Here is a 26,222-nt window from a genome sequence, read left to right on the forward strand (position 1 = left end):
ACGCTGCACTCCACTCGCTCATTCCGCTCCGCTCCAGCATCTGTCCCTTAAGCTGGTATATGAGCCATAACTAATAGTATTAAACCCTTCTTTTTTCTTATTTATTTATTTATTATTTTTACATTTTTTTTTTTGTTACAAAATAGGGAAATACCCAGAAAAAAGAGAAATTAAGCCAACACAAGTCTTGGTGGTCTCATGGCTATCAATGCAAGAGATCCTTCCGTTGGACAATGTTTCAAATTGGCGCAGATGTGTCGTTCGTTAATAAATTCTTTTTGAGAAATTCAAATTTTACATATGTTTCGTGAAGGTAATCCTCTCGCTAATCATGCACTGAGTCATGGGTGTAAAATTATAAAACACATAGTACCACACAGTTGCTTTTAAAAAAAATAATATTATTTTTACTTTTATTAAGGAGTTATTTGACGGGCTTAATAAATATAATTAACACTGTTAAATAAAAGAAAGTTAGACTCTAAAACTTTAAAATTTATTTTATTAGGTCTCTATATTTTTAATTAGGACTCTAAAATAAATAAATTGTGAAAGAGTTTTTAAAACCTATGAAAAATAAGTTCCTCATATGTGCAAAAATAAACAGATTGGAGGTTTAATAGAATAAATTGAAAGTTTAGGAGCTAAATAGTTAATACAATTACATTTAAGTATTTAATGAAAATTCAAGGGTTTAAAAACAAGTTTTGCCTAAATAACATTAAAAGTTAAGTAACATGCACTAGATTGAATAGAAATATTATTTATGCTAAATTTGGACTAACATAAATGCAAAAACAGAACAGTCATCAATGGCTAAAGTGTAATACGCCGAGAATAGCTAATAACTTTTATAAATCTTATCACTCCAATATTAAAACTTTTGACGTAATTGAATAAAGACTTTACAATTCCGAGAAAATTATAATTTAGTGAAGGTTTTAGTATTAGTTTTTTTTTTAATTTAATATGGTGAAATGATAATAACTAGAGATAAGATACATTAATATCTTGTCATATTATATAAATAAAACTGAAAAGACAAAATAATAATACAGTAAAATAAAATATAGTATAATATATATTTTATAAAAATATTACTATATAGATGACTATGTTCTTAAAATGAGACTTGAAAATTTTATAATTTATTATTATTTATAGCTGCTCTAAATTAAGATCTATGCAAAAATTATTGCTATATATAATATTACTATACAAAGGTCTTATTATATATATATATATATGAAACCCTTTTGGTTTCACTTTATAAATATTTGTTTTGTTATAAGAATATGTAAGGACATACATATGTTGGTAAAATTGTTGGAAAAGCAAAGGGGGATTGCTTGAGATGGAGACTTTAGATTGAAAAGAAAGAAGAGAAAAGACAGACAAAAGAAAAAGGAGGGAAATATATGCTTCAATCTATTTTCAACGTCTGCTTTAGAGTGCTTTCTTCTCATGGGACCCCCTTTTTCTCTTTTGCAATATGTCTTACATGAAAATGTAAAGCAATTATCTATCTTTGAAATGACCTTTGTGCATGAAAAATCTCTTTTTTTTTTTCTTTTGTTTTGTTATAATTTTGTCGTAAGAAAACCAAATGAAATGTCACTCTTGCTTTTTTGATCTGATAAGGTATGAATCTTGGGTTCCTTTACTAATGCTGTGGGAATTTTCTTTTTCTTTTATACATCTAAGAGCTCACTCCACAGTATGAAAATCTCAGAAACATTTTGCTATCAGAAGTTGAATTCTGAAACCCAAAAACACACTAGGTTACGAACATTCGATTATTGAATTATTAAATAAACAATAAAAGATTAGTTTTAGATTGAATATTCATATGGATATAAAAAACAAAACTTTTTAGGTTAGATATGTTTTAAATGTTTAAACTTAAAAAAACCCAAACATTGCAAAGGTTGTTTGTTTGCAACATCAAAGGAATGATGTCCACTTTCAAATTTGAGGATTCTGATGGGATAATATAGGTTTGGATAGGCTTTCATGATCATTATCAGACAAGGTGATTGTCATGTTGACAAAAGAGTCCCATTCAATGTTTTGTAGGTGAGCCCCTCTCCCTCTCTCTCTCTCTCTCTCTCTCTCTCTCTCTTGGGTCTTTTTAATAATTTTATTATAATTATTACTACAGTTGCTTCATTTCTCTTATTGAATAATTTCAACTTCAGTAGCAGAGAGGAATCTTATTTTGGTACTAATCTTTGTGTGTGTGTGTGTGTGTCTTTGTTAGCTGAGGTGGGTGGAAAGTGGCTCAATTTGGCACAGTTGTGAACATAATAAAAGGAAAAAAGAAGAAGATATATTTATAAACTCACTCACTCTCCTTCAAGAGAAAGAGGAATTGCTGTGATGTGCATTGTTCAGAGATTATTTGGGTTTTGAAATGATGCCTATTGGCTCTTTAGTAGTGTTCCTAACAAAAGTAATGGGTTGCTCTCAACAGGTTATTCTATTTTCATTATTTTCTTTAACTAGGGAATGTGGGGAATAAATGTGGTCTACATCAACCCCTTTTTCTAGCTCTGTTCTTTTTTGCAACTCTCAATTTTTCTTTCTTCTCTTGAATCATGGCATTTTGGTACTGCATAGCTGGAAGGTGTTACCAAACATTTATTCTCTCTCTCCTTCTCTAGCCACCTCTCTTTCTTTTCTTTTCTTCTTGTAGATCTTCTTTTTTTTTTTTTGGCAAAAAGCATAAATGAGCCCCCTAATGTTTGCATGTTTTTATAATTGGGCCTTTCAAGTTTAAAATAGTAAAATTAGATCGTCTTACTTTACAATTTGGTCTCCTAAATTAACAGACGTTTGCACGTTTGTTAAGTTGTAATATACAATGTTTTGAACTACCACTCAATCTTACACCTTTTTTTTTACTACTCTCATAGTTGAAAAAGAACAAAGTCTTTCTATCTTGATAGTAGTACGTGGCTCCTTTCTATCTTTAACCTCACAGTTAATGATATGTTCTTTAAGACGATGCACACCATCTCTAATAGCTTGACTGGTAAATTAATGTCTTCTTCATCTTATAAGTTACTTGAAACTATTTCCGTTGCTTAAATTATATGAGATAAGTAATTGTTACTTTTTTGCTTCTTTTTTTTGAATCTTCCACCATCACAATTAAGAAAATCGTGTTGCCTTTTCTTTTTGTTTTCTTGTTCTTGTCAGACCGTTTCTTGGATCTCAAGATTTATTGGCTCAGATTCTTTTTCCATTTATTAAAATTATAGGATCATATTCTTCCTTTGATGAGTACTTTTCTGTTGAATCATTTCTAATAACTTTATTATAATCAACAACAATGCCAAAAGCACTTAAAGGCTCTGATTCTTGGTAACCAGCTTCTGGCCATGGACATAATTCCATATTTAAATCAATAATCAATATTATATTATCATCAAGATGATCTGAAGAAAAATATGTTGAGATATAGTATGGAGGGTATAAAAATAATTTATAGAATCTTTTGTAGATATATTTAAGACTTCAAAATTCCAAGAGTGATATACGAGATAGGAAGAGAGATTCTCACTTTCAATCTTACTCACATTTTCTTTCCTAAGTTAAAAGAAAGATATAACCCTAATTCTAAAACCTAAATATCTCTCTTATACACATTTCTGTTTCTATTTTCTAAAATTATGAAAAATCCATTTTTTATTTACTCTTAACAATGCCATATCAAATATAATACACTTTTTTCTAAGGGTTTAGATAGGGAGTTGGTGACACAAAATCGTAAAGTAAGAGTACCCAAATTTACAGTTTTAAACATGAAGGGCTTATTGAAAAAAAATGTGAAGTTCATGGGTCCATTTATGCTTTTTGCCTTTTTTATTTTTATTTGGGTGCTTTAAATTCTTTGTTCTTATGCTTGGCTCTTGTTCACATGCCTATTAACTACCGAAACAAGACTCATAAGCTTACTACTTATTTTATGTTTTTTTCTGTAGCAGAGCAGCTTTTGCTTTATTTATCTTTTCTTTATCTTTCTTTCTCTTTTATTTAGTGGAAGATTATGTGTGATTATCTATAAGATATTGGCATCCTTTCACATGATTACATCTCAATACTTATGTTGGATTTGAATTAGGTTAGATTAATTATAATCCAGGTTAGTCATTAATTATTATCCCATTCCATCACAGTTGACCCTTTTGAAGATTTAATCCACAAGGTAATAATCATACTTAATTTTCTATCTCTTGGCGCCTAACCCATGTGTGTAATTTTCTTCCCGTATATTATGCAGTAACACTTGATGATAGTTGTAATCATCTATCATGTGAAATTTGATCAGGGTTTAGTGACAAATAGTGCATATAATTATTTGTTAGTTCATGATTAGATTTAGGAGAGTTCCTCAGAGTCTAATCAATAACCAACTGGTTTTAATGAAAGGTTAATGGGGTGGATTAGTCATGGTTAGGAAATTCTCAATATATATATATATATATATATATATTACTAACTCTTATGTAATTCAGAACATAAAAAGGTGATCACTTTTTAAAGCACCAAGTAAGCTTTAAGCTCTCCAGACATGAAGGCCCATGCTTTTGATTTCTTTTAAGTCTGGTTCTTGAGACAAAGGTATAGTATCTATTAAGTTAGGCATCAATAGCAAGAACATCAAAACATGAATCTTTTTTCCTCTTTTATTATTTTTTTTCTAAAGAAAAAGAAAAATTTTATACTGTTGAGATTATCATATAACTTTGTCTTTACATTTTGTATATGGGTATAAAGCTTTTTTCTTTTTTCTTTTTTTTTTTCTAGCTGGGGCTCAGCTACATTGGGTTTAAATTATTCATTGAGAAGTGTGGATGTCTTGTTTTTTCATGGCAGCTAAGCTATAGGATCTCAACACTTAGATTAAGTTCTGCTCCTATTTCTTAGGACCAAAATCAAAATGCCTTCCAACTACACCAACTACTACTCCTCCTCCTCCTCCTCCTCATTATAAGGTTAGTTTATTTATTTATTATTATTTTTTTGTATACTTTCAGTTTGATATATAGCTTAATGTAGCAATTCACTTGCATCACCATTTGACCAGAAGAGCTTCATTTCAAGTTTCTGCCTCTATTTGATTTCTTTCTGTAAGTTAAACCATATGTTTTTTACTTTAATTTTCTCTTGATTTCTCTGACCATTTTAATAAATCTTTAGCTTGTGAAATGAAGTGATGCTACCTTACATTAGCTTACACTATGTTACTAGATTGTCAGAATCAAGAGTAGAAAGTGAGGATAAGTTTATGCCAATTGGACTGTTTTTCTATTTGTTTTAGCTTCTGCATCTTTGTATATATCATTTTGCCTTATTTACGATGAATCCTGTTTCAGTCTGATCTTCATCTGCAGATTCCATCTTAAAAGACCCATCATTGGATTCTTCTTCTCTTCTTTCTTTTCATGGCAATTAATACGAGTCTATTCCTTCCCTGCAGAATTCTTTTGCAAATAGTTTTTTTTTTTTTTTTTTTCCTAATGATGATTGCTAATCTTCTTAGAACAGAGATTTGTAATGGATTGCAATTTCTTGCAAGGTTACTTTCCAATATTGGTTTCAGATTGCATTGTTTCGTGATTATTAGATAGCTTTTAAAAAGGGCAAGAAACTAAAATTAACAGATTGAGGAAACTCCCATAGAGACAGGTTTCACCTGTAAATCTTCTGGCACACAAAGAATGATATATTTTAAGTGTAGATTTTGTGAGATGTTATAGTTCAGAATTAGAGTAGCTGGAGTCGTCTTTAGAGCTGCAGGTGATTCGAACTCCAGTCAGAATTAAATGAACTCCCAAACAAAGAGTAGCAGATAACACCTAGTTCAGTCAGTAATCATCTTGCTCAGGATAAATCCATTTCTTGAAATTTAATACTCTCATTACTTTTGTTCCTTTCGAGAATCTTCTTCCACAGCAAGTAATCGTAATTCTTTTATGTATCAGAGTCTTGATGCTTCTTTTCATGGTAAACCTGTTTCAGGGCTACTGGCAATCCACAAATGAAAAAGGACATTTCTTTAAGACAAAACAAGTATTGAGCAGCAAGTCTGTTAGTACATACATTCGACCCAAAGAAAAGTTTCAGAGAAGAAACAGGACAGGACTATGAATGAGTTTGGTTCTGAAAGATCAAAGCCCTGGAACATATACACAAGTTCAGACCCTACCCCATCTCAGACGGGAGTCATAGACCGTGAAGCTCCATGGAAAAATTTCGGAACATCAATGAATGCAATTGCGTTTGGTTTTGTTGCAACAGCTATACTAATATCAATGTTCTTGATCATGGCCATCTTCGAGCATCTCTTTAGGCCAAACCCTTCATTTTCTTCCCCTCAAGAAGTCACAACAACGGACAGGTCCCTGGAATCAGGACCTGCAGACAAGCTTGGAAATCCACAGACAGTAAGCCTTTCTCTATTTCTCTGATGTGTCTGCGGTTCGGACATATGCGCGCGCCCATTCCCAGCAGCAGCATCTGATGAGAACATGTGCATCAAATGCTGCTAGGAATGCGTCTGAAAGTATCAGTTGTATGATTTTATTGGATTGATCGTAACTGATTTGTGAATTTGGTGACAGGTGACAACCTCTTACGCATCAGATTTTTCTGTAGTGATGCCTGGACACCACTATCCAACATACATAGCTCAACCGGCTCCTCTTCCTGTTCCATGTCCAAGGGAAGGGATTTATTGGCCTTCACATGAACATAACAATCTTGTATTTCCTTAAATTTAGTATGCTATATTTATATGTATACTTTCATTATGTGCACCAGAAAGAATTGCTGTTTATAGTATAATTATACAGAATGCCTCATCACTTCTACACTCATTTTTCATCAGTTTTGAGTGACGTTATCTTATCTTCTCTTCAGGAATTCCCTTTCATTATAGGAACTTGTGATAATTTATAGATCCCAAATGGATCAAAAAGTTCATCTGTTGCTTCACAAATATTCGCCTAATTACTAAAATTTTAAACTTTACTTTTTTTTTTTAATTAATTTATCCAACTTAGAATTTGAAAATAAATATTTTTATTTTTTATTTTGTTTTCAAAATACTTTTCTGTGATAATTTTATAATTTTACAGTAAAAAAAATAATACGGTAAATAAATTGTGATTATTAAAAAGAAAAAATTAATAAATTAATAAAAAATTTGATGAATTAATAATTACACAATCAAATTTAAAAGAAAATTTTTTTTAGGGACTTATAACTTTTTTTTTTTGGTAAATACAATCTATTTGGCAAATCATTTACAAAAATTATTGCTAGGAAATTCTTCTTAAAATAAATCAAAAGCATAAATATTTTATTTTTAAATTCTTAAATAATTTGAGAAAAATAATTAAAAATTTAATTAGTAATGAGGACTATTATTTTTTTGGGCCAGGTTTGTTGAATATGATATGCCGGAGCAGTCGAGTCGAGTACTTGGACAGGTTCATAGTCTGTTATCCTAATTTTGAAAATGGCAAATGAGCAATTTGATACAAAAAGCAAGCATAGCATACCAACTTACAAATTTCTACAAGATCGATAGGCAAATTCAAGACTAGAGGGAAGAATAAAAGAGATGCTATGGGCAAGGAAGTCGCATAGTCTTGTAGATTATACACATCTGCTTGAACCTTGCATACAATCTAAGTGGCTATCTCAAGGAAAGCTAATTCATCAAAATCTCCTTAAGCATCATATTGCAAAGAATAATGATACCCATTTTAGGCTAGTCATAGAAAAACTCATGCATTTGTATTTAGTGTGTAATGAGGATCAATATGCACGCCACCTGTTCGATAAAAGTCCCCAGAGGCCAAGAAAAGTCGTTATATGGAATATGTTGATAAGGGCATATGCTTGGAATGGACCCTTTACTGAAGCTATTAATTTGTACTATAAAATGCTTGAATTGGGTATCCAGCCCTCTAAATATACTTACCCCTTTGTTCTTAAAGCATGTTCTGCTCTTCAAGCAATTGAAGAAGGTAAAGAGATTCATATTCATGCTAAAAGACTTGATCTTGATTCTGATGTTTATGTTTCTACTGCTGTGGTCGATATGTATGCGAAATGTGGGTGTTTAGATGATGCAGAAATGGTATTTAGTGGCATGCCTTATAGAGATGTTGTTGCTTGGAATTCTATGATTGCCGGGTTTTCTTTGCATAGGGTGTGTTATAATGAGACAATACAATTGCTTGCCCAAATGCAAAAGGATTTAGTAAGACCAAATTCTTCAACAATTGTGGCAGTTCTTCCTGCAGTTGCTCAAGCTAATGCTTTGAGCCATGGGAAGGCACTCCATGGTTTTTGTGTAAGAAGGGGTTACATTGATGATGTGGTGGTTGCAACTGGGCTTTTGGATATGTATGGAAAATGCCAGTGTATAATTTATGCTAGAAATTTTTTTGACATGATGAGCATTGTTAGGAATGAAGTCACTTGGAGTGCTATGCTCGGTGCGTATGTTATGTGTGAGTTAATGAGGGAAGCTTTGGATTTATTTCAGTACATGATGAGGATAAAGGATGCTGCTGTGAAGAGTCCGACAGAAGTCACTCTTGCTACTGTACTTCGAGCTTGTGCAGAGTTAACTGATGTGAGTAGAGGGAGATGCATACACTGTTACACAATTAAATCAGGGTTTATTTCGGATTTAATGTTGGGAAATACTCTACTTTCAACATATGCAAAGTGCGGCACTGTCAGTGACGCTATAAGGTATTTTCATGAAATGGAACTCAAAGATGAAGTTTCATACAGTGCTATTATTTCAGGATGCATGCAGAATGGTAATGCAAAAGAGGCTTTGTCTATGTTCCATAGGATGCGATTGTCTGGTATGGATCCAGAATTGGCAACCATGGTAGGAATCCTGCCAGCTTGTGCTCATTTGGCTGCTCTACAGCATGGTTCTTGCTGCCATTCTTATGCACTCATCAAGGGCTTTACATCTGAAATCACAATTTGTAATGCTCTCATTGACATGTATGCAAAATGTGGAAGGATTGATACTGCTAGGAATGTTTTTGATAGGATGCATAAGCGGGATATTGTGTCATGGAATGCAATGATAATTGCTTATGGAAATCATGGGCTAGGCATGGAAGCACTATTGTTGTTTGATAACATGCTGGCAGATGGTTTAGAGCCAGATGATGTGACTTTCATTTGTCTCTTATCTGCTTGCAGCCATTCAGGACTTGTCAAAGAAGGTAAACGATGGTTTAATACCATGAGTCAAGATTTTGCCATTATTCCTAGGATGGAGCATTACATATGCATGACTGATCTGTTGAGCCGAGCAGGGCGATTTGAAGAGGTCAAAAATTTTATTGAGCAGATGCCATTGGAGCCTGATGTTCGTATTTGGAGTGCCCTGCTTGCTGCTTGCAGAGTCCATAAGAATGTTGAACTTGGGGAAGAAGTGGCACAGAAGATCCAGAAGCTAGGATATGAAAGTACAGGAAATTATGTTCTTTTGTCAAATATGTACAGTGCTGTTGGGAGATGGGATGAGGCAGCGCAGGTTAGAATCACTCAGAGGGATCAAGGCTTTAAGAAAAGTCCTGGGTGCAGTTGGATTGAGATAGGTGGGGTTGTTCATGCATTCACTGGTGGAGATAGGTCGCACCCACAATCACCTAAGATAAATGAAAAACTTAATGAACTATTAGTGGAAATGAAAAGGTTAGGCTACCATTGGGAATCTAGCTATGTTCTTCAAGACGTTGAAGAAGAGGAGAAGGAACAAATCCTCCTTTATCATAGTGAAAAACTGGCTATTGCATTTGGCATTCTTAGTCTGGGCCCCAATAAGCCCATCTTAGTGACTAAGAATTTGCGAGTTTGTGGTGATTGCCACACTGTTATAAAGCTTATCTCTCTGATTACCAAGAGAAATATTACAGTTAGAGATGCAAGTCGATTCCATCATTTCACAAATGGAATTTGCAATTGCAGAGATTTCTGGTAAGGATGAGGATGCAGATTCTACTGGATGGGGCCTACAGTTAATCTCATGAAGCCTTGCTTTCACCTTGCTGGCTATGCAATTATTGTTTTACATCAGGTAAATTTCATTTTACATTAGATTGGCACTTTGAAATGCTAGCTATTAAAATATTTTTGATCTGGTGGAATCAAATGTTCGAATAAAATTGGGTTGGGTTTAAAGTTGAGACTGCCTCCTGGTTTAGTAAGCAATGGCTCTCCAAACAGAACGGCAATGAAATTTTTTCTGTCAAGAAATGCCACTTCTATAGATTTTGCTGATGCTGTCATCATCTTGATATTGATGTTTTAACTCTTACTGTCATTAATTATCTGCTTAGGCCTAACCATTGTTTTTTCCACCTGAAGAACTGATCAAGATCGCTGCAGAATCTGGAAACTAGGAGGTACATCGAAATCGAGAAACAATAAGTCTTCTTTCACTTCATTTCCTCAGGAGTTGATGGAGAGAGGCATTTTTATATTGGGCTACTTATGCGTCTGCGCCCACACACTTTCACAATGCTGTCTTCATTTTTTCGAGTCCTATATTCCCTGCCTAATCTTATTCAAAAATACTCCCCAATGAGAGAAGCAGACAAACATAGAGAATTAGACAGAGAGCATCTGAGAATCTTTTCCTTCTTCGTGTTATGCAACAAATACAAGAAAGAAAAAAGAGAGCTTCCAGAGAAATGGACGCTAATACAGAACTTTTGAACATTAGTCTCTCTGAGAACTTTCTCACAAACAAAACAAAGAAATTAGTTTGGTTTTCCCAAATTCAAAAATAGATGTTCTCCACCACCATCCCTTTCCCATTTACTTCTCCATTCTCTGTCGTGTTGAATTCATCATATCTTAGGCTGAACTGAGTGATCCTTACTATTAGGAAACATCTCTTATTTCCGCTACCAATTGATGTTGGAAAAACAAAAATAAATTGAAGATCAGGAAGTTTATATTTAAATCTTCTGTTCTGCTCAGAATCAAATGAATTTGAAGTCCATTTCATGGTTTCCTTTGTATATGAATGATTGAATTATCATATCTGGTGTGTTATAAAAGTTAATATCTGAAATTCATTTCAAATTATGAACCTATTACGACAAATCTCAAAAGTATTCATCTTTATAGTTTACTGTATTTGATAGAGTTTTAACTCCATTGAATTAACGATGAGAATTGTAAACCAATTGTGTGAAACTCCAAACATGCAATTATGGAGTTCATTTGTTTTAAGGAGCCTCTTAATTTGTGTTTCTTGCTTTCAATACTCTGTTTTAAATCAATTCCTGAACGTCCTTGCTGATCTCTCAATGCAAGGTATACTTTCCGTGGGCCTCAGCGGCTTTATACTTATTGATTACTCAAACATATTATTTTTTGGTCATATTTTCTCCTCAATTCCCATTGATTCCGCAAGATTGAACCTTTAGATGAAAGTGACCTAAATCCATATCTAAAGTTGGGTATTTTTTTTTAAATGGTTTGACTACTTCTTTAGATCAGTAAAATGAAAGGAATAACGCTAAAGATGGCCGTTTTGATGTAATTGTTGCCTTTCGGCTAGCTCTTTTTCAGATGCATATTCCTGTAGCTACTGTTTGTGAACAAGATGATTGACAACTTCGTAGAAGATGGCTGATGAAGATGGGGTTGCTCCCTGGGTCGAGACCTGTCTTCTGCAAGAACCATATGATCATCCTCAAATATGGCTTTATTGGTACATCATGGCATCAAGCTACATAGTATAGCAGGTGCCAATCCCAGTATGAGCAGAAGTCTTGCGATCATTGCACACAGATGAATAAGAAATGATGTCGGAGAGTTCATAGCTAAAAGTGCTTCTGTTTCAGAATCATCATGTTTTGGAAATTGCCAATGGAAACTACATATATTTTATGAGTCAATATTATTACTATCTGATCCGAGTTGCTGATATAGTTGAAAGAGAACTGGGGAAAATAGATCTAATTAGTTCACTTCGTTTCGCTCTGTACATTATAAATGGAGAAAATGCCTTTCTACATTTTCAATTATCAGTCCTCCTGCTATATCTTCAAACTTCAAATGCCTTCTTGGACCCAGTTCTTGTTGAATTTAATATGGATCCATAAAGAAAGCTGCAAAATTATTCACTCATAAATGCAGAAAATTTTCAATCGTTATCTTTAGCACCAGCGGGAAGAAAAGACTCCAATGAAAATTTGACCTTATGATTTGCCACTTGTATTGTATTATATTCGGATCACATTTGAGTTAGCTTCTGGCATTTTTTTCTAGGCAGCATGGGTTATTCTGGATAATGTCAATTTGGCATTTTAACTGATTGAGGTCACCAGGAGTGGAATGCTAAAATTTTACTTTCTTTAACTCCCAATCCCATGGTTATACTCAAAAGAAAGCAAAGATGCTAGAGATATGCAAAAAATACTTTGCATACCTGCATGAAGAAGACATAAACTAAGCTCCACATTAGTGCCCGCTCGCGATTAACAGCTAAATGAGGATGTAATACCTTGTAATCAGAGCGCAGGCAGCAACTTGAGGAATCTACAACAGAAGCAAAATTACATTTCACGGGGAAAATATCAGTGAGCAGCAAAATATTACAACAATTTCTCAATCACTTCCAATGCTATTCCTTACATAAGCTAAGGGACCTTCCCACATTCACAGCCTGAAACAAAGCCAATAATTCATGACCTTTTTATCCTTTTTTCCCCCTTGGTTCATTTTCTAATTTTCTTTCGTATTCTCTCTTTTGGTCAAGGGCGTGTGGGAGAGAGGAAAAGAATCAGCTACTGCTCTGGTTCCAAATCTTCATCAGGTAATACTACAGTCAACAAGGAGTACTTAACCCGGAGAGAAATCCTGCCCTTCTCAACAACTAATCTTGCCCCAGATACAACCCAATAACCTGGAGTTTCCTGGGGTCCTCTTGTCATCTCTGTTGTGTCAACAAATTTCAGAAGCTTAGGGACTTGAACAGGCACTGGCGGGCCCCCAGGGTACACAGCCGAATTTATATTTACATCAGCTGGTCTTGGAGGTGGCTTCTGAACCGATGTAAAATGATGGCTAATTAGTGTTGAAATGAGACCAGATTTAGGTGCCAACCCTGGTGATCCATCCCACTCTGGATGCTTTACAGCTGCTGCTCCCGTCACAGTTGAGAATCGCAGTCGTAGAAAGAGAATATTTTTAAACCCAGAATTCTCAACTTGTAACTGACCTCCGGTTACTATAGAAAGTTCCTCATCAGACTCAACAGGAGCTGTACAGACATGAGAGAAATTCTTCCATTGGACTTTCTCATAGTATTTACGATCATAGGACTCCTGATTGAAATTACCATTTGGATCGTCTGCAAGTTGGAAGACTTTTGGAAGAGATGAAAGGTGCTGCAAGTGTATCGCTAAGCGATTGCTCCTTTTACCTTCTAAATAAAGTCGAAGGCCAGTCACTGGCCTCTTACCAACATCGACCTGTTAAGGAATTTACAAACTTGGTTCTTAGCAATAAAAAAATAACAATTCAAAGCAGATCTACAGCCAGTTCTGATATTTTCTGTGTCATCAGTGACTGCATAATCTAAAATCACGATACATAGAGGCAGCACCAATAATGGCCGTATCTTTTTCCTAAATCTCCCCATAAATTTCATATTACAACAATAAAGAAATTGAAAAATGCCAGTCTATTAGATATGTATACTTAAAAGTTACACCTCGTGACTGTGGCAAAAATCTATTCTAGACCCCAACAAAGCATTATTATGTGAGGAACGCACACAGTAATAGTCCCTTAGCCAAGTCAACAATTTCACTATAAAGCCACTAAATCTGGTCGATGTAGCACACCTCAAAATATTCTATTGCATGCATAAAGTAACACATATTGTGCATGCGTGTGAAAGTGAACCCTTTACAGTAAAACAATCAAGTGCATCAATGTGAGAAATGCAAGATATAATTCAATAAGGAGAGAGGCCTCACTGGAGTGGTATTCACAAAAAGCTTAGGCCCCATGAGACTAAACTGTAAAGATGCTGTGCTTTGTTGTTTCCGTTGTGGGCCAAGGGGAAGTTCACTGAACACTGGAGCCCACTGCCTTGGCAGCTGAAATTCCAAAAACTGGTGTAGCTCTTCAATGGGGGGCTTATCTGGTAGGCATAAGCAAAATGGTGAAAGTTATTTTCGATGATCTAACAATACCTTGCAGCATTATGAATATACGAAAGCTATTGATAGATCAGATTTTATATGAAGAGATATCAACATTAAGAACCACATGCCAATGCTACAAAGACCTTATGGAGAAAAAGGGCAAAAAAGAACGGGGTGGGGGGGTGGGGGGTGGGGGTTGGTGGTGTTCTGAAAAAGAAGAAATAGATTATGCTGTTGCCAATATGAAGATCAAATTGGTCACAAATAGCAAAGATGCTAATCCAACAAAGTAATAAACTGAAGAAGAGTTTTACTCACATCGCAGGTATAGATTAATGGCATGGCTCAAGAATCCACTCCCTGGGATTCCATTCAATAGGGAGGTAATAGGGATGAAGGACATTGAGATTACATCAGGCTCAAATTGAACTGTGTATAACCACTCACTATGGGAAAGACGTTTATCGTCATTTCCACCTCTCCTTTTGTAAATTCTCACGATATCCTGCAATTTCCGTAATCAAATGAGAATGTAACCAGGGTAAAAACATTCAGATCTTATAATTGACAATATAATATGAAGAATACTATGGGAGACGGAACAAACCTCCTTATGTGAATAAGAACTTGAGGGACTGGTATCAACAAACCTCAGTCGTTGCTCCCTGACTTCCAACTGAAACAGCAACGATTGAATAAGATGCCTAGTAAGCATATTATTTCTGTGCATGTATCTCATATAAAATGCAGGATATTGAAATTATGCCAGTATTACCTGTTACATATCAGTTTTTTGCTTACTGTTACATGACAGTCAGTTTCACGAAAAATATTTGAAAATCACAGGAGAAACAATCCATTGAGGTTGTTATATCTTGTTGCAGGTCATAATATTTTGCTGCTATGACCATTTCAAACATCACTTTAAATGAACCCTTTCTTTTTCACCACATAATATTCTAAAATTTTCATAATAGCACCAGCCACAACCATTACAGATTGGCCATGACCCAACAGCCAAACTGCTATCCAGTTTAAACCCCTGGTTTTGCATTATAGAAAAGGGCCATATAGGGCTGATGAAGAAATTGCAGATCAGCGCACATTATCAACAAGTCTTGATCATTCCATCAAAATATACAACCTTATGAAGATAATTATTACTTTAAGAGCATCCTGACTTTGAGAATTACTAAGAGAACTTTAAACTTTTCATTAGGTGAAATTGCCAAAGCCCGCAATTACAGGCAGACACAAAAGGCAATAAATCATTATGGGACAGCACTGCAACTTCTCTTGCAACTATTGAAAACTGAAAAGGTACAACTAGAAAAATCTAGAGGATGCATTTTCAGCTAGGCAAGCCAGTATATTATCTCGTCAAAAACCATATGCCCTTCCGATATCTAGTTCAATCAGCATTTCACAGATTAACATGGAACAACACTTCTACTCTCCATCTTATCTCCTGAATCTCAATGTGAACAGCGTATTAAAAGACTTCTAATCCACTTTGCAATATAGGGTTAAAGGTATATTCTGTCGGCCCAATCCATAATTAATAATTAAACTATCCTGATACAGATCCACCTCATTAACAGTCTATCTATTCAGCAAAACCTCAGTGACCAAGTATTGAGTAAAGATTACTGAAGTTCCAAGGAAAGGAATATACATTTTAGTTGGGCAACCATTGCAATATCAGTGTACCAATTATAATCAGATTCTAGGAATTCAAAGCAAATAATAAAAGTTACTGATGCCAAAATAAAAATTCAGTGCTCAAACCCAAACCAAAATACAATAAAATTAAAAAACTTTCTGTACCTTATTATTCGGGAAAACTTGTTCAGAAGCCATGCCATATGGTCCACCGGTATCTAAAAATCTCTTATCAGCCATTTCCTTTAACCTCTTCTGTACATCAGCTGGCTGAAGAACTGATGAATGTTGCTGTTTCATATATACGACGTCCTTCCCACCCATCTTCACACCAACAATAATATGCGTGCCAAATGTCTCAATAAACCTGGAAGAGTTAAGTGTCAGAATCTCATTTCCAAACTGAAAACATCACGCTTATTTTGGTTTAAATATTCATTGATTCTCCACCTCCTCATTGTGTAATATAAGTAACCAAATAGAGTAAATATAGTGAAGATCTAACCAAAATAGATTGCAATATTTTACTAATGCAACATAAATGCATGTTATTCAATGTGGATAATCATTTCTAATCAGATTTCAGGATAAGCTACATCCATAACCATTATATGAGTGATAATTCCCATCATTCCCGATGTTATCATTTCTCAGGAGTTTATCAAAATCCTGGTTTCACAAATAGTTTATGAATCTACCTGTGACAGTAAAAAAGTGTAAGTGCAGCTTGATATGAGTATAGTCAAATTGATCATTTGAATAAACAAAGAAAACTATTATCCGATAGAAGGTGCAGGTCCAAGAAGTTATTATCAGAACACAAAATTAAGTTTTTACAACTCAGCTGAAGGATGAAGATTGACATCAATTTCATCATTTGACTGAAAATGGATCCCTGAAGACTTACTTTGCTAGTGCTGCCGGTTCCCATGATGAAGGGACAGCTTTCTTTACATGATCACGGAGCACCATTTGAGACTTTTCTAATGCAACTGTATAAAGTGTAATGAATACCCCATCAAAAGCTAGGGTTTTTGTGTTAGCTGCATCTTTCTGCCAACAACCTGAGAATTCAAACATGGAATTGAAGAGACCAGAAGGAATTTTTCCAGTCAATGACATTTCCTGATTAAATTGCTCTGACATCTGAGAAAGACAAAAACAAGAAAAGATGAGGTCACAGGATAGTCACAGATACAACAAAACATGACGGGCACTCCTTATATGTTTATAATATATTTTTTCATCTGCCAAAATGCATAGAGTGCAGTTCAAGGGAGAAGAAAAGTGAGTCCTTCATACAGAAAACTCAGCATCTTAAACAACAGTATGCAATCTCAAACGTCACAAATCCTCAGCATTCACAAACATGGGAAAGTTCTGGTTACCAAAATAAAGGAAAGCATTTATTTCCAATGGCAACCTCTATCAAAGGTTAGTCATGATGTAGCAATATTATACCACATAACTTTCAATCTATGTGATCAGAAATCAAATTAATTGATGATCATATGAAAGGTAAAGAGAGAGAAATAGAGAGAAATCACCTGCTGGAATGAGAGGACATCAGAACTAAACCTTGTTCGCTCCCCTTTATCACATTTTATTGATTTAGACACCTTTGGAATTGAAATTCCACCCGGCAAAATAATCTCTCTGCCCCCACCGTCATCAATCTCAATTAACTGGCAATTATTTCCTTCCCCTTTACAGTATTTCAACCTCAAATCTGCTGTTATATCATATCCACGCCCTATGGACCCAATTGCAATCTTAGCCGCCTCTGGGGCTGGACGTTTAAGCGCCATTAATCAGCACATCACTGCACTTTAGCAAATGCAGATCCAAACGCTACAGAAAGTTCAAATTTCACATATTTAGCCTCCAGTCTCTAGCTAACAAACATACAAGCGTCTCCAACATCTAAAATACACATGTGCAGGCAAAATTCATGATTTTCAAGAAACAAAATCAAAGCCCTAATCTTAGTTAAGAAAATATATATATCCGGTAAATTTAAAAACAACAAACACATTCTTCAGTCAACGACCAAATATCCAAACTTTATAAATAACACAAGATATACAATGCAAGTGCAAATCAACACAAGTACATCTAAAATAAGGAAGAAAAGAAAAACATAAATTTAATTCTCATACTTGTAACAAAGACAAGCAACAAATTCACACATTTGATGATAAAAAAAGAAAACAAATTAATCATAAATTCTTACAAAAAGTGACCAAAATTTATAAAAGCTCTCAACATTAAGCTGATCCAAATTCTCTACTTGTACATCTAAAGCAAACTTATTTAACTAACAATTAAGCAAATTAAACTCCTTAAGCAACTCAAAAACAGATCTAATTAAGCTTTTTAAAATAAATAATAGTAACAACCCAGCACATGCATATATTCATATTATTGATTAAGCTAAAATCCAAGCAAATTCCATACATTTTCCACAGTGCCAGAATGAATAACTTCTCTCCAAATCACTTTCTTCCAAACCCACCAAGACCGATCGAGCTCGAAATTACACTAAAAACTAAAGCAAAACAAAGCTCAATAGTATCCTTATTTCATTACAAAGATCACTAACAAGCTCTAGATTACAAACAAGAAAGAAGGAGAAGACAGAAGGAAAGTTAGAGAGAGAAAAACCCTAAGCTGAAGAGAGAGAGAGAGATTTGAGTAAATGGTGAAAGAAGTAATATATTTTTATTTTTCTTTTTTAAAGTTTGACCAGAAGGAAAGAGAGTGAGTGAGACTTAACTCTCTGTGTCTTAAAAGAGAGATTTTAAAAGAACTTACTGTTCTCCAACGGATGAGTTGAGGAGAGAGTGGAGATAACTTCACGGGGTTGTGGGACATTGAATAGCACCCACCTATTATAATTGAAATAGTAAATATGATAAATAATCAATTTTCATGAGTCATGAGTCTGTATTTACCTCACCGCAGTTCAAATCCACTATCAATCCCTAATCAACCTCATCGCTACTTAATTTAATTTAATTCTAATCGGTGATTTATACGATTGTTATTATTATTTTAATTATAAAATTAAAAATAAACTTTTTTTAAAAAGTAACGGTTTAAAAACCCAAATCAAATTTTAAAAACAGAAAGAAGAACGGAAGTTAAAGTTCTAACTTATCGGTAAAAAAATGAAAATTGGTGAAAATGAAAGAAAGCTAATTTTGGACAAACGCAGGATTGCTTCAACACTATTTTTGCATTAGGAAGAAAAATAGAAATTTAATTTAACAAGCTGATACTTATTTGAGTTGGTTTCAAACTTAACTGAGGTTAAATAATAATTTTTTTTTTTTTTTTAAATTTCTTAACATATAAACTCTTTAATTATTAAATAATTTTATAATTGTTATTATACACACGATTATTCGTACTTATATAAAATTATATATTTTTAAATATTTATCATATATATATATATATATAATAAAAAAATAATTAATTTATAAAATATAAATATAAATATTTTATACTAATCATATATAAAAATTTATGTTAAAATTAAAAAACTTATTAACTATTTCATATTATAAGATGTCAAAATATATACATATATATATTATATATATATATATAATGAATTGGATAAAGCAATAGTTTATTTTTTAAAACTCGATTAAGCTTGCAGGCTGAGTATTATGGAGTTTGAACTCGACTTGATACATCGAATCGATCTCAAATATTTTTTAAACCAATTTTAAATAGCTCGCAAATTGGCTTAACTCGATTACACATCTTAGTTTAGATTTTTCCTTACAAGTACATGTAGCTATATATGTATTCCCCAATACAATATACACATATTCATACACTAAAAAGTATTAACAACTACATATAGATAATAATAATAATAATATTATTATTAATATTAACATAACGAAAAATAATAACAATTCAATATATATTAGTCAATGCTAATCCGAGTAATAATTAATCTGAAATCATGATTCAAGCATATGAATGAATTTGCTTAAGAAGAGGTCTAATGTGGCGGCTTCATGCTCTCCAATGCCTGCTGCAACAACAACAGCAGCAACAATCTCTTACCAAACTCAACCAATATTCTTTAATCATCAATAATTATTAATTAAAAGTAGTGTTTGTGTTGTCCTCATCTTCCACAAGAGGAAACTTCATTGCACTAAATTAGCTTCCAAAGTTGAATAGGATGAAGTTGTCAACCCTTCATATGCAAATGGTTCATCAATTTTAACTCATTTTATCACCAAATATTGATAGTAATAAAGTACAATAATCTATATTTGGAATTCCATTTTCCTAAAGAAAAGTGTGAAATTATGACATTAATATCTTTGCTTGTAAGTAATCTTCAATGTCACTATATTGCTCAGAGAAAATTATTGCAAACATGTATAGCAGGGGATTTCTTTTCATTGAAAACAATGTGAATATTTATCTTCAAGCTTTCTATTAATTTTCATTTCTACATATTTGTGTCTTTTGGTAATTTTTAATTAATTCCTTTATAATGTTTTGAGACTTCTCAAATAATGATCTATGGTACTTCCCTCCTTCCACCTCCACCCATATGAATATCAAGAAAATTAGTCTTTATTATACAATATATATATATATATATTTACTTTTGAATTAAATTAAATTATATCATAAGTTTATAAATAAAGAAAATCATTAAACCGGTCGTAAATTTTTTTAATTGGTGCTTTTATTGTGAGAGGTTTCTAGTTCTTTAGTCTTATATTTATAAATATTAATAAGAATTTATTATCTTTTATGATGAATGCTAGGAAATATAAAATATAAATTAAATTAAATTAGAAATAACAATGTGTGGAATAGGTAAGGTTTGAGAGTCCTATTTTTCGTTTCATATAAGAATTAGGAAGGAGGTGACATTAGATAAATAATTTTTGGAACATATGTATAGTGAAGAAAGAATTTTTATATGTTTTTTTAATAATTTTGATGCTCTTAAAATTTTATAATTTATATATTTAAAAAAATAGTATGTATTAAGTTTTATAATATTAAAAAATAAAATAAAATTTTTAATAATACATTTCCTTAAAAATGTTCAAGAGAGACGAGTGAGGAAATACTCTATCCGAAAATCTTCCGGTAAAATATATATTTGGATTCTTAAACTTTGGTCATTTAGTAATTTTATATTTTAGTCATTTTAACCTAATAAAAAAATAAATTATATTTTTATATCTTTAAATACTTTTATTCTATATTTGGTTGAAATCTATAAAAAATTTAATTTATTTTAAAAAATATTAAAGAAAGTAAAATAAAATTAATAAAGTTAAAAGAGATATTTTGGTATTATGAAATATATTAACTTATCAATATAGGAGTGTATTTAGAAAATCTATCTATTTCTTTATAATTTAGTTTAATTATATAAAATTTTAAATTAATTTTTATTTTATTCAAAGTATGTAAACTTTAAATTTACAAATAAATTTTATAGATTTCAATCGAATACAATATTAATTTTCAATTTAAATTAGAGAACTTTCAAAAATACTTTAAAATCAATAAAAAAAGTTATTTTTACTATGTAAACTTTTTAAAAAAAATAATGTTTTTTAATTTTTTTAAAAATACTATATGGTTGTTTTTTAGTTTTCTTTGATTATTTTATAAAAATAATAAAAAAACTAAACAACCAGTACCGTATTTTAAAAAAAAGTAAAAAATTGTTTTTCTTTTTATATTCTTACATAGTAAAAATGAAAAGAAGTTTATGCCATATTCTTAATAAAAATTTTATCAGGCACTTAAATTATGTTTTTAATAATATTTGAATACAATATTTATTAAATAGATATAAATATATGGAATAAAACCACATAATAGAAAGTATTTAAATATTTAAGAGAAAAATCATATGAAATATCTATTAAATTATATTAAAGATTAATAGTCTAAAGCAAGCAAATAGTAAAGTTTAATTGTCTAAATATAAATTCGGCTTAAATTTTCCCATGGATTCGCGGCATGCACAGAATTTATATTCGGACCAATGCGATTTTACCATGTGTATTATAAATACATTATCACTAGCAAAGATAAGGGCTTTCTGGACATGATACAATAAATTCAGGGATATTCTAGTCAACGTAGTCATCATACAGTCCACACTACTACAACAACCTCGATCTTTCCATCCGGGCAGCCCGAAATTGCAATCCGACGGTCAGTATACCTGCCCCCGGAGCAGCCATAGATGATTCTAGAATAAGTCCACGTGTCACGACCTAACCCTTAACTCTCTCTCTCTCTCTCTCGCTTCCTCTATTCTCTCTTTCTTTCTCTATAAGCCCAAAACCCTTTCTTTTCTCTTTCTCTTATCTTCTTTATAGCAGCCTCTCTATCTAACCACAAACTCTACTAAATTTAGGTTTTTTTTAACAAATTCACTCTCTTTTTGAGTTGGGTTTTTGTTAAATTAATCTCTGTCGTCAAGTTATTGCTTAAAGTTTCAATCGTGACACTTTAATTTCTTAAAAAACCCTAAAAAAATGGCATCATCAACAGCTCAGATTCATGTTTTAGGTGGAATTGGGTTTCCTTCATCAAAATCAAGAAAACCCAGTTTTTCTTTTCCAAAAAAGACTGTATTTTTAGGTTCTAATCTAAAGTCTCATCAAACGGCGGCGTTTTTAAGACAAAGCAATACTAATGCAAGGAGAAAGTATGGACCTTTGAGAGTAGTGAATGAGAAAGTTGTGGGTATTGATTTGGGTACTACTAATTCAGCAGTTGCAGCTATGGAAGGTGGGAAGCCAACAATAGTGACAAATGCTGAAGGGCAAAGAACGACACCGTCTGTTGTGGCTTATACTAAAAATGGCGATAGGCTTGTTGGACAGATTGCAAAGAGGCAGGCTGTTGTGAACCCTGAAAATACTTTCTTTTCTGTGAAGAGGTTTATTGGGAGAAAGATGTCTGAGGTTGATGAGGAGTCTAAACAGGTTTCTTATAGAGTTGTTCGAGATGAGAATGGAAACGTTAAGTTGGATTGTCCTGCTATTGGTAAACAATTTGCTGCTGAGGAGATTTCAGCTCAGGTATCTTCTATTGAGGAAATGCTAATTTGTTGAGTTTCGTATTGTGGGTCTGTTGAGTTATTGCTAAATTAGCTACTTTTATATGTTTTTTGATGTGACTTTAGCTAAATTTTCAGAGTCATATCTATTGTGTTTTGAGATGAAGTTATGAGAATCTTATGTTCTTGTTTGCTTGTTAAATATAGGTTTTAAGGAAGCTTGTAGATGATGCTTCAAAATTTTTGAATGATAAAGTGACTAAAGCTGTAGTTACAGTTCCTGCTTACTTCAATGATTCTCAAAGGACAGCAACAAAGGATGCTGGTCGAATTGCTGGCTTGGAAGTTCTTCGCATAATCAATGAGCCTACTGCTGCTTCATTGGCATATGGGTTTGAAAAGAAGAACAATGAAACCATCCTAGTCTTTGACCTTGGTGGTGGTACATTTGATGTTTCAGGTACCGTAACTGTTACTGTTGCTTGAATTAGTTGCTTCCTGCTTATACAAAAAGCTTGTTATTGTATTATATTGGAGAAATTCAAGGTTGTAAGAGAATTTTGCTTTCCTTGTGTGTAATACTAATGTGAACTTTGTCAAACGAAAACATTCTGCAGTGCTTGAAGTTGGTGATGGAGTTTTTGAAGTGCTCTCTACTTCAGGAGATACACATTTGGGTGGTGATGACTTTGATAAGGTGGGATTGCAATGATTGTCTTAATGTTCATTTCTCTTTCCATGATTAAGTTGGTGTTGAGAGAGTTAAACTATACTCCTGGGTTTATGCAGAGAATTGTTGATTGGCTTGCTGGTAACTTTAAGAGAGATGAAGGCATTGATCTTTTGAAGGACAAACAAGCACTTCAGCGTTTGACTGAGACGGCTGAGAAAGCTAAGATGGAGCTGTCATCTTTGACTCAGACTAATATTAGGTAAATAGCTTGCTCCTGTTGATCTGTCACTTCTACAGTTACTTGGACTTCGAAATTTAATGTATGAAAATCCTGCTGTTTTCTAGTTTGCCTTTCATCACTGCTACTGCTGATGGCCCCAAGCACATCGAGACCACAATCACAAGAGCTAAGTTTGAGGAATTGTGTTCTGACCTGCTTGACAGGTACCAAATTTTTCTTGCAACCAAGTCAATTTTTGATGCTTTAGTCCAATTTAGTCATCTTGCATACTTTTACCTCATCTTTACTCCTTGAATTCCTGGAGTTCATGAGATAATTTAGTCCCTATCTGATACTTGTTCATTTTATCTTGTCAGGCTTAAAACACCAGTTGAGAACTCTTTGAGAGATGCTAAACTATCCTTTAAAGATATTGATGAAGTGATACTTGTTGGTGGATCAACTCGTATACCAGCTGTACAGGAACTTGTAAAGAAAATGACTGGAAAGGACCCAAATGTCACTGTGAACCCTGATGAAGTGGTTGCCCTAGGTGCTGCAGTTCAGGTGTCCCATAGCTCAGTTTGCTCATATCTTACTTTTTTGTTATTATGCTTGGTTATATTTTCCCATAGGTTAGTTTCTCTGAGATTGTCTATCACGATTGACTTGTTCCCTGATCCTTCTTGTTGGAGTTAGGCTGGAGTCTTGTCTGGAGATGTTAGTGATATTGTGCTGTTGGATGTCACACCGCTGTCCCTTGGTCTGGAGACTCTTGGTGGGGTTATGACAAAAATCATTCCCAGAAATACTACTCTGCCCACATCCAAATCAGAGGTGTTCTCAACTGCTGCAGATGGACAGACAAGTGTTGAAATTAATGTCCTTCAGGGTGAGAGAGAGTTTGTTAGAGATAATAAATCCCTTGGTAGCTTCCGCCTTGATGGTATTCCTCCAGCACCACGTGGAGTTCCTCAAATTGAAGTTAAATTTGACATTGATGCCAATGGTATTCTCTCTGTTACTGCCATTGACAAGGGCACTGGAAAGAAGCAAGACATCACCATTACTGGTGCTAGCACCTTACCCAGTGATGAGGTATGTTTTATCTAGTACCATTGAGGTGCATTGTTGTTGAACTTAGGTCAAAACTTGCACATTTTTTTCCTATGAGCATGGGGATTTAAGTTATCAATATCAGTGCACATCATATTTGAACTGATCAAAGATTAAACAGTATTTAAGGATGCATTGGTGTGAATATGCAGGTTGAGAGGATGGTGAGCGAAGCTGAGAGGTTTGCTAAGGAGGACAAGGAGAAGAGAGATGCCATTGACACGAAGAACCAGGCAGATTCTGTTGTCTACCAGACAGAAAAGCAGCTGAAGGAGCTGGGAGACAAGGTTCCAGCCCCTGTCAAAGAGAAGGTAGAGGCAAAACTGAAGGAGCTCAAGGATGCAATTGAGGGTGGATCAACCCAAGGGATGAAAGACGCCATGGCTGCCCTGAACCAAGAAGTCATGCAGCTTGGCCAGTCACTGTACAATCAACCAGGTGCTGGGGGAGCTGGTCCCGCACCGGGCGGTGAAGCTGGACCTTCTTCTGACTCATCAAGCAAGGGACCTGAAGGAGATGTTATTGATGCAGATTTCACTGACAGCAAGTGAGAAGGCAAGATGAATTTTTCTAATTTTGTAGCCCCTTCCTGGTAATGTGTATAAGAAAATTGATTCTGTCTGGATCAAGGGATAATGACATTTCCAGACATTTTTGCTCTCTGGGGAGTGAGAAACAATTATTTCTAGGAATATATAGAGGAACAAGCACCTAATAGCAACCCATAATAGTTAAAACCGTGGGTGTTCAATTCAGTTCTTTTTCTTTTGAATTATAGTATTTTTTTTTTTTTTTTTTTTTTGTTTTAAGAAAAAGGTTCTTGTCTGTTGATGTTAAATGGATTAAGCACCAAATTAGATAGTTTTCCCAATACTTTAAAAAGCTGCAAGTGCTGTGTATAAGCAAATCAAGGAGTTGCCTTTGGCGATATGGAGGGTCGACTGCTTCAATGTGCATTGGTTCATCCATTTTGCAGAGATTTACAAAGCTATTGAAATTTGCTTTTGTCTATTATCATTTGGATGTTCTTAAATCGCTGTTTATTTTTCAACAATCACTGTGGATGTAGCACGTTACCGCTTACCACTATTATTTATTCTCTTGTTACCTTCGACCACCACAAAACACTCTACATATGAAAATAAAAAGAAAAGAAAAAACTCCCAACAAATTCAATTTTCTCACACATTTTATGCCTAATTTCTTGAAACTTTAACGAATCCTTATTTCTAGAAAAACAAATATTTATAA

General features: G+C 33.6%; 4 protein-coding genes across 8 annotated transcripts; 3 read left to right on the forward strand and 1 right to left on the reverse strand.

The window, feature by feature from the left end:
* The first annotated feature begins 3,841 nt into the window (after nt 1-3,841).
* On the forward strand, nt 3,842-6,884 carry LOC8263277. 3 transcript variants are annotated; one of them, XM_015723719.3, is made up of 4 exons: nt 3,842-4,210; nt 4,882-5,000; nt 6,028-6,452; nt 6,630-6,884. In XM_015723719.3, exons 3-4 carry the CDS (start codon nt 6,153-6,155, stop codon nt 6,780-6,782), a joined length of 453 nt encoding a protein of 150 aa, XP_015579205.1. In that variant the 5' UTR covers nt 3,842-4,210; nt 4,882-5,000; nt 6,028-6,152; the 3' UTR covers nt 6,783-6,884. The 3 variants fall into 3 exon arrangements, with proteins under 3 accessions (XP_015579205.1, XP_015579206.1, XP_002526449.1); XM_015723720.3 differs by lacking the exon at nt 3,842-4,210 and adding an exon at nt 4,270-4,626; XM_002526403.4 differs by lacking the exons at nt 3,842-4,210; nt 4,882-5,000 and adding an exon at nt 5,019-5,135.
* A 525-nt stretch (nt 6,885-7,409) lies between these two features.
* Nucleotides 7,410-12,149, forward strand: LOC8263276 (pentatricopeptide repeat-containing protein At3g16610). Of its 2 annotated transcripts, none has more exons than XM_048375774.1 (2): nt 7,410-10,129; nt 11,635-12,149. In XM_048375774.1, the coding sequence occupies exon 1, from the start codon at nt 7,634-7,636 to the stop codon at nt 10,031-10,033; it is 2,400 nt and encodes a 799-aa protein (XP_048231731.1). In that variant the 5' UTR covers nt 7,410-7,633; the 3' UTR covers nt 10,034-10,129; nt 11,635-12,149. The 2 variants fall into 2 exon arrangements, with proteins under 2 accessions (XP_048231731.1, XP_015579192.1); XM_015723706.3 differs by lacking the exon at nt 11,635-12,149 and adding an exon at nt 10,420-11,142 and having other exon boundaries at nt 7,411-10,129.
* A 448-nt stretch (nt 12,150-12,597) lies between these two features.
* Nucleotides 12,598-18,779, reverse strand: LOC8263275 (MACPF domain-containing protein At4g24290). Of its 2 annotated transcripts, none has more exons than XM_015723730.3 (8): nt 18,699-18,779; nt 17,432-17,735; nt 16,792-17,030; nt 16,050-16,251; nt 14,830-14,898; nt 14,541-14,727; nt 14,052-14,218; nt 12,598-13,541 (listed from the first exon to the last, which is right to left on the reverse strand). In XM_015723730.3, the coding sequence occupies exons 2-8, from the start codon at nt 17,690-17,692 to the stop codon at nt 12,855-12,857; spliced, it is 1,812 nt and encodes a 603-aa protein (XP_015579216.2). In that variant the 5' UTR covers nt 17,693-17,735; nt 18,699-18,779; the 3' UTR covers nt 12,598-12,854. The 2 variants fall into 2 exon arrangements, with proteins under 2 accessions (XP_015579216.2, XP_002526447.2); XM_002526401.4 differs by lacking the exon at nt 18,699-18,779 and adding an exon at nt 18,342-18,638.
* Nucleotides 18,780-22,216: 3,437 nt separating this feature from the next.
* On the forward strand, nt 22,217-25,726 carry LOC8263274 (stromal 70 kDa heat shock-related protein, chloroplastic). The gene is made up of 8 exons (XM_002526400.4): nt 22,217-22,984; nt 23,170-23,422; nt 23,580-23,659; nt 23,752-23,894; nt 23,981-24,079; nt 24,233-24,422; nt 24,555-24,953; nt 25,124-25,726. Exons 1-8 carry the CDS (start codon nt 22,436-22,438, stop codon nt 25,520-25,522), a joined length of 2,112 nt encoding a protein of 703 aa, XP_002526446.1. The 5' UTR covers nt 22,217-22,435; the 3' UTR covers nt 25,523-25,726.
* Nucleotides 25,727-26,222: the final 496 nt, after the last annotated feature.

Source organism: Ricinus communis, chromosome 6, assembly GCF_019578655.1.
Source record: "Ricinus communis isolate WT05 ecotype wild-type chromosome 6, ASM1957865v1, whole genome shotgun sequence".
Lineage (NCBI taxonomy): Eukaryota > Viridiplantae > Streptophyta > Magnoliopsida > Malpighiales > Euphorbiaceae > Ricinus > Ricinus communis.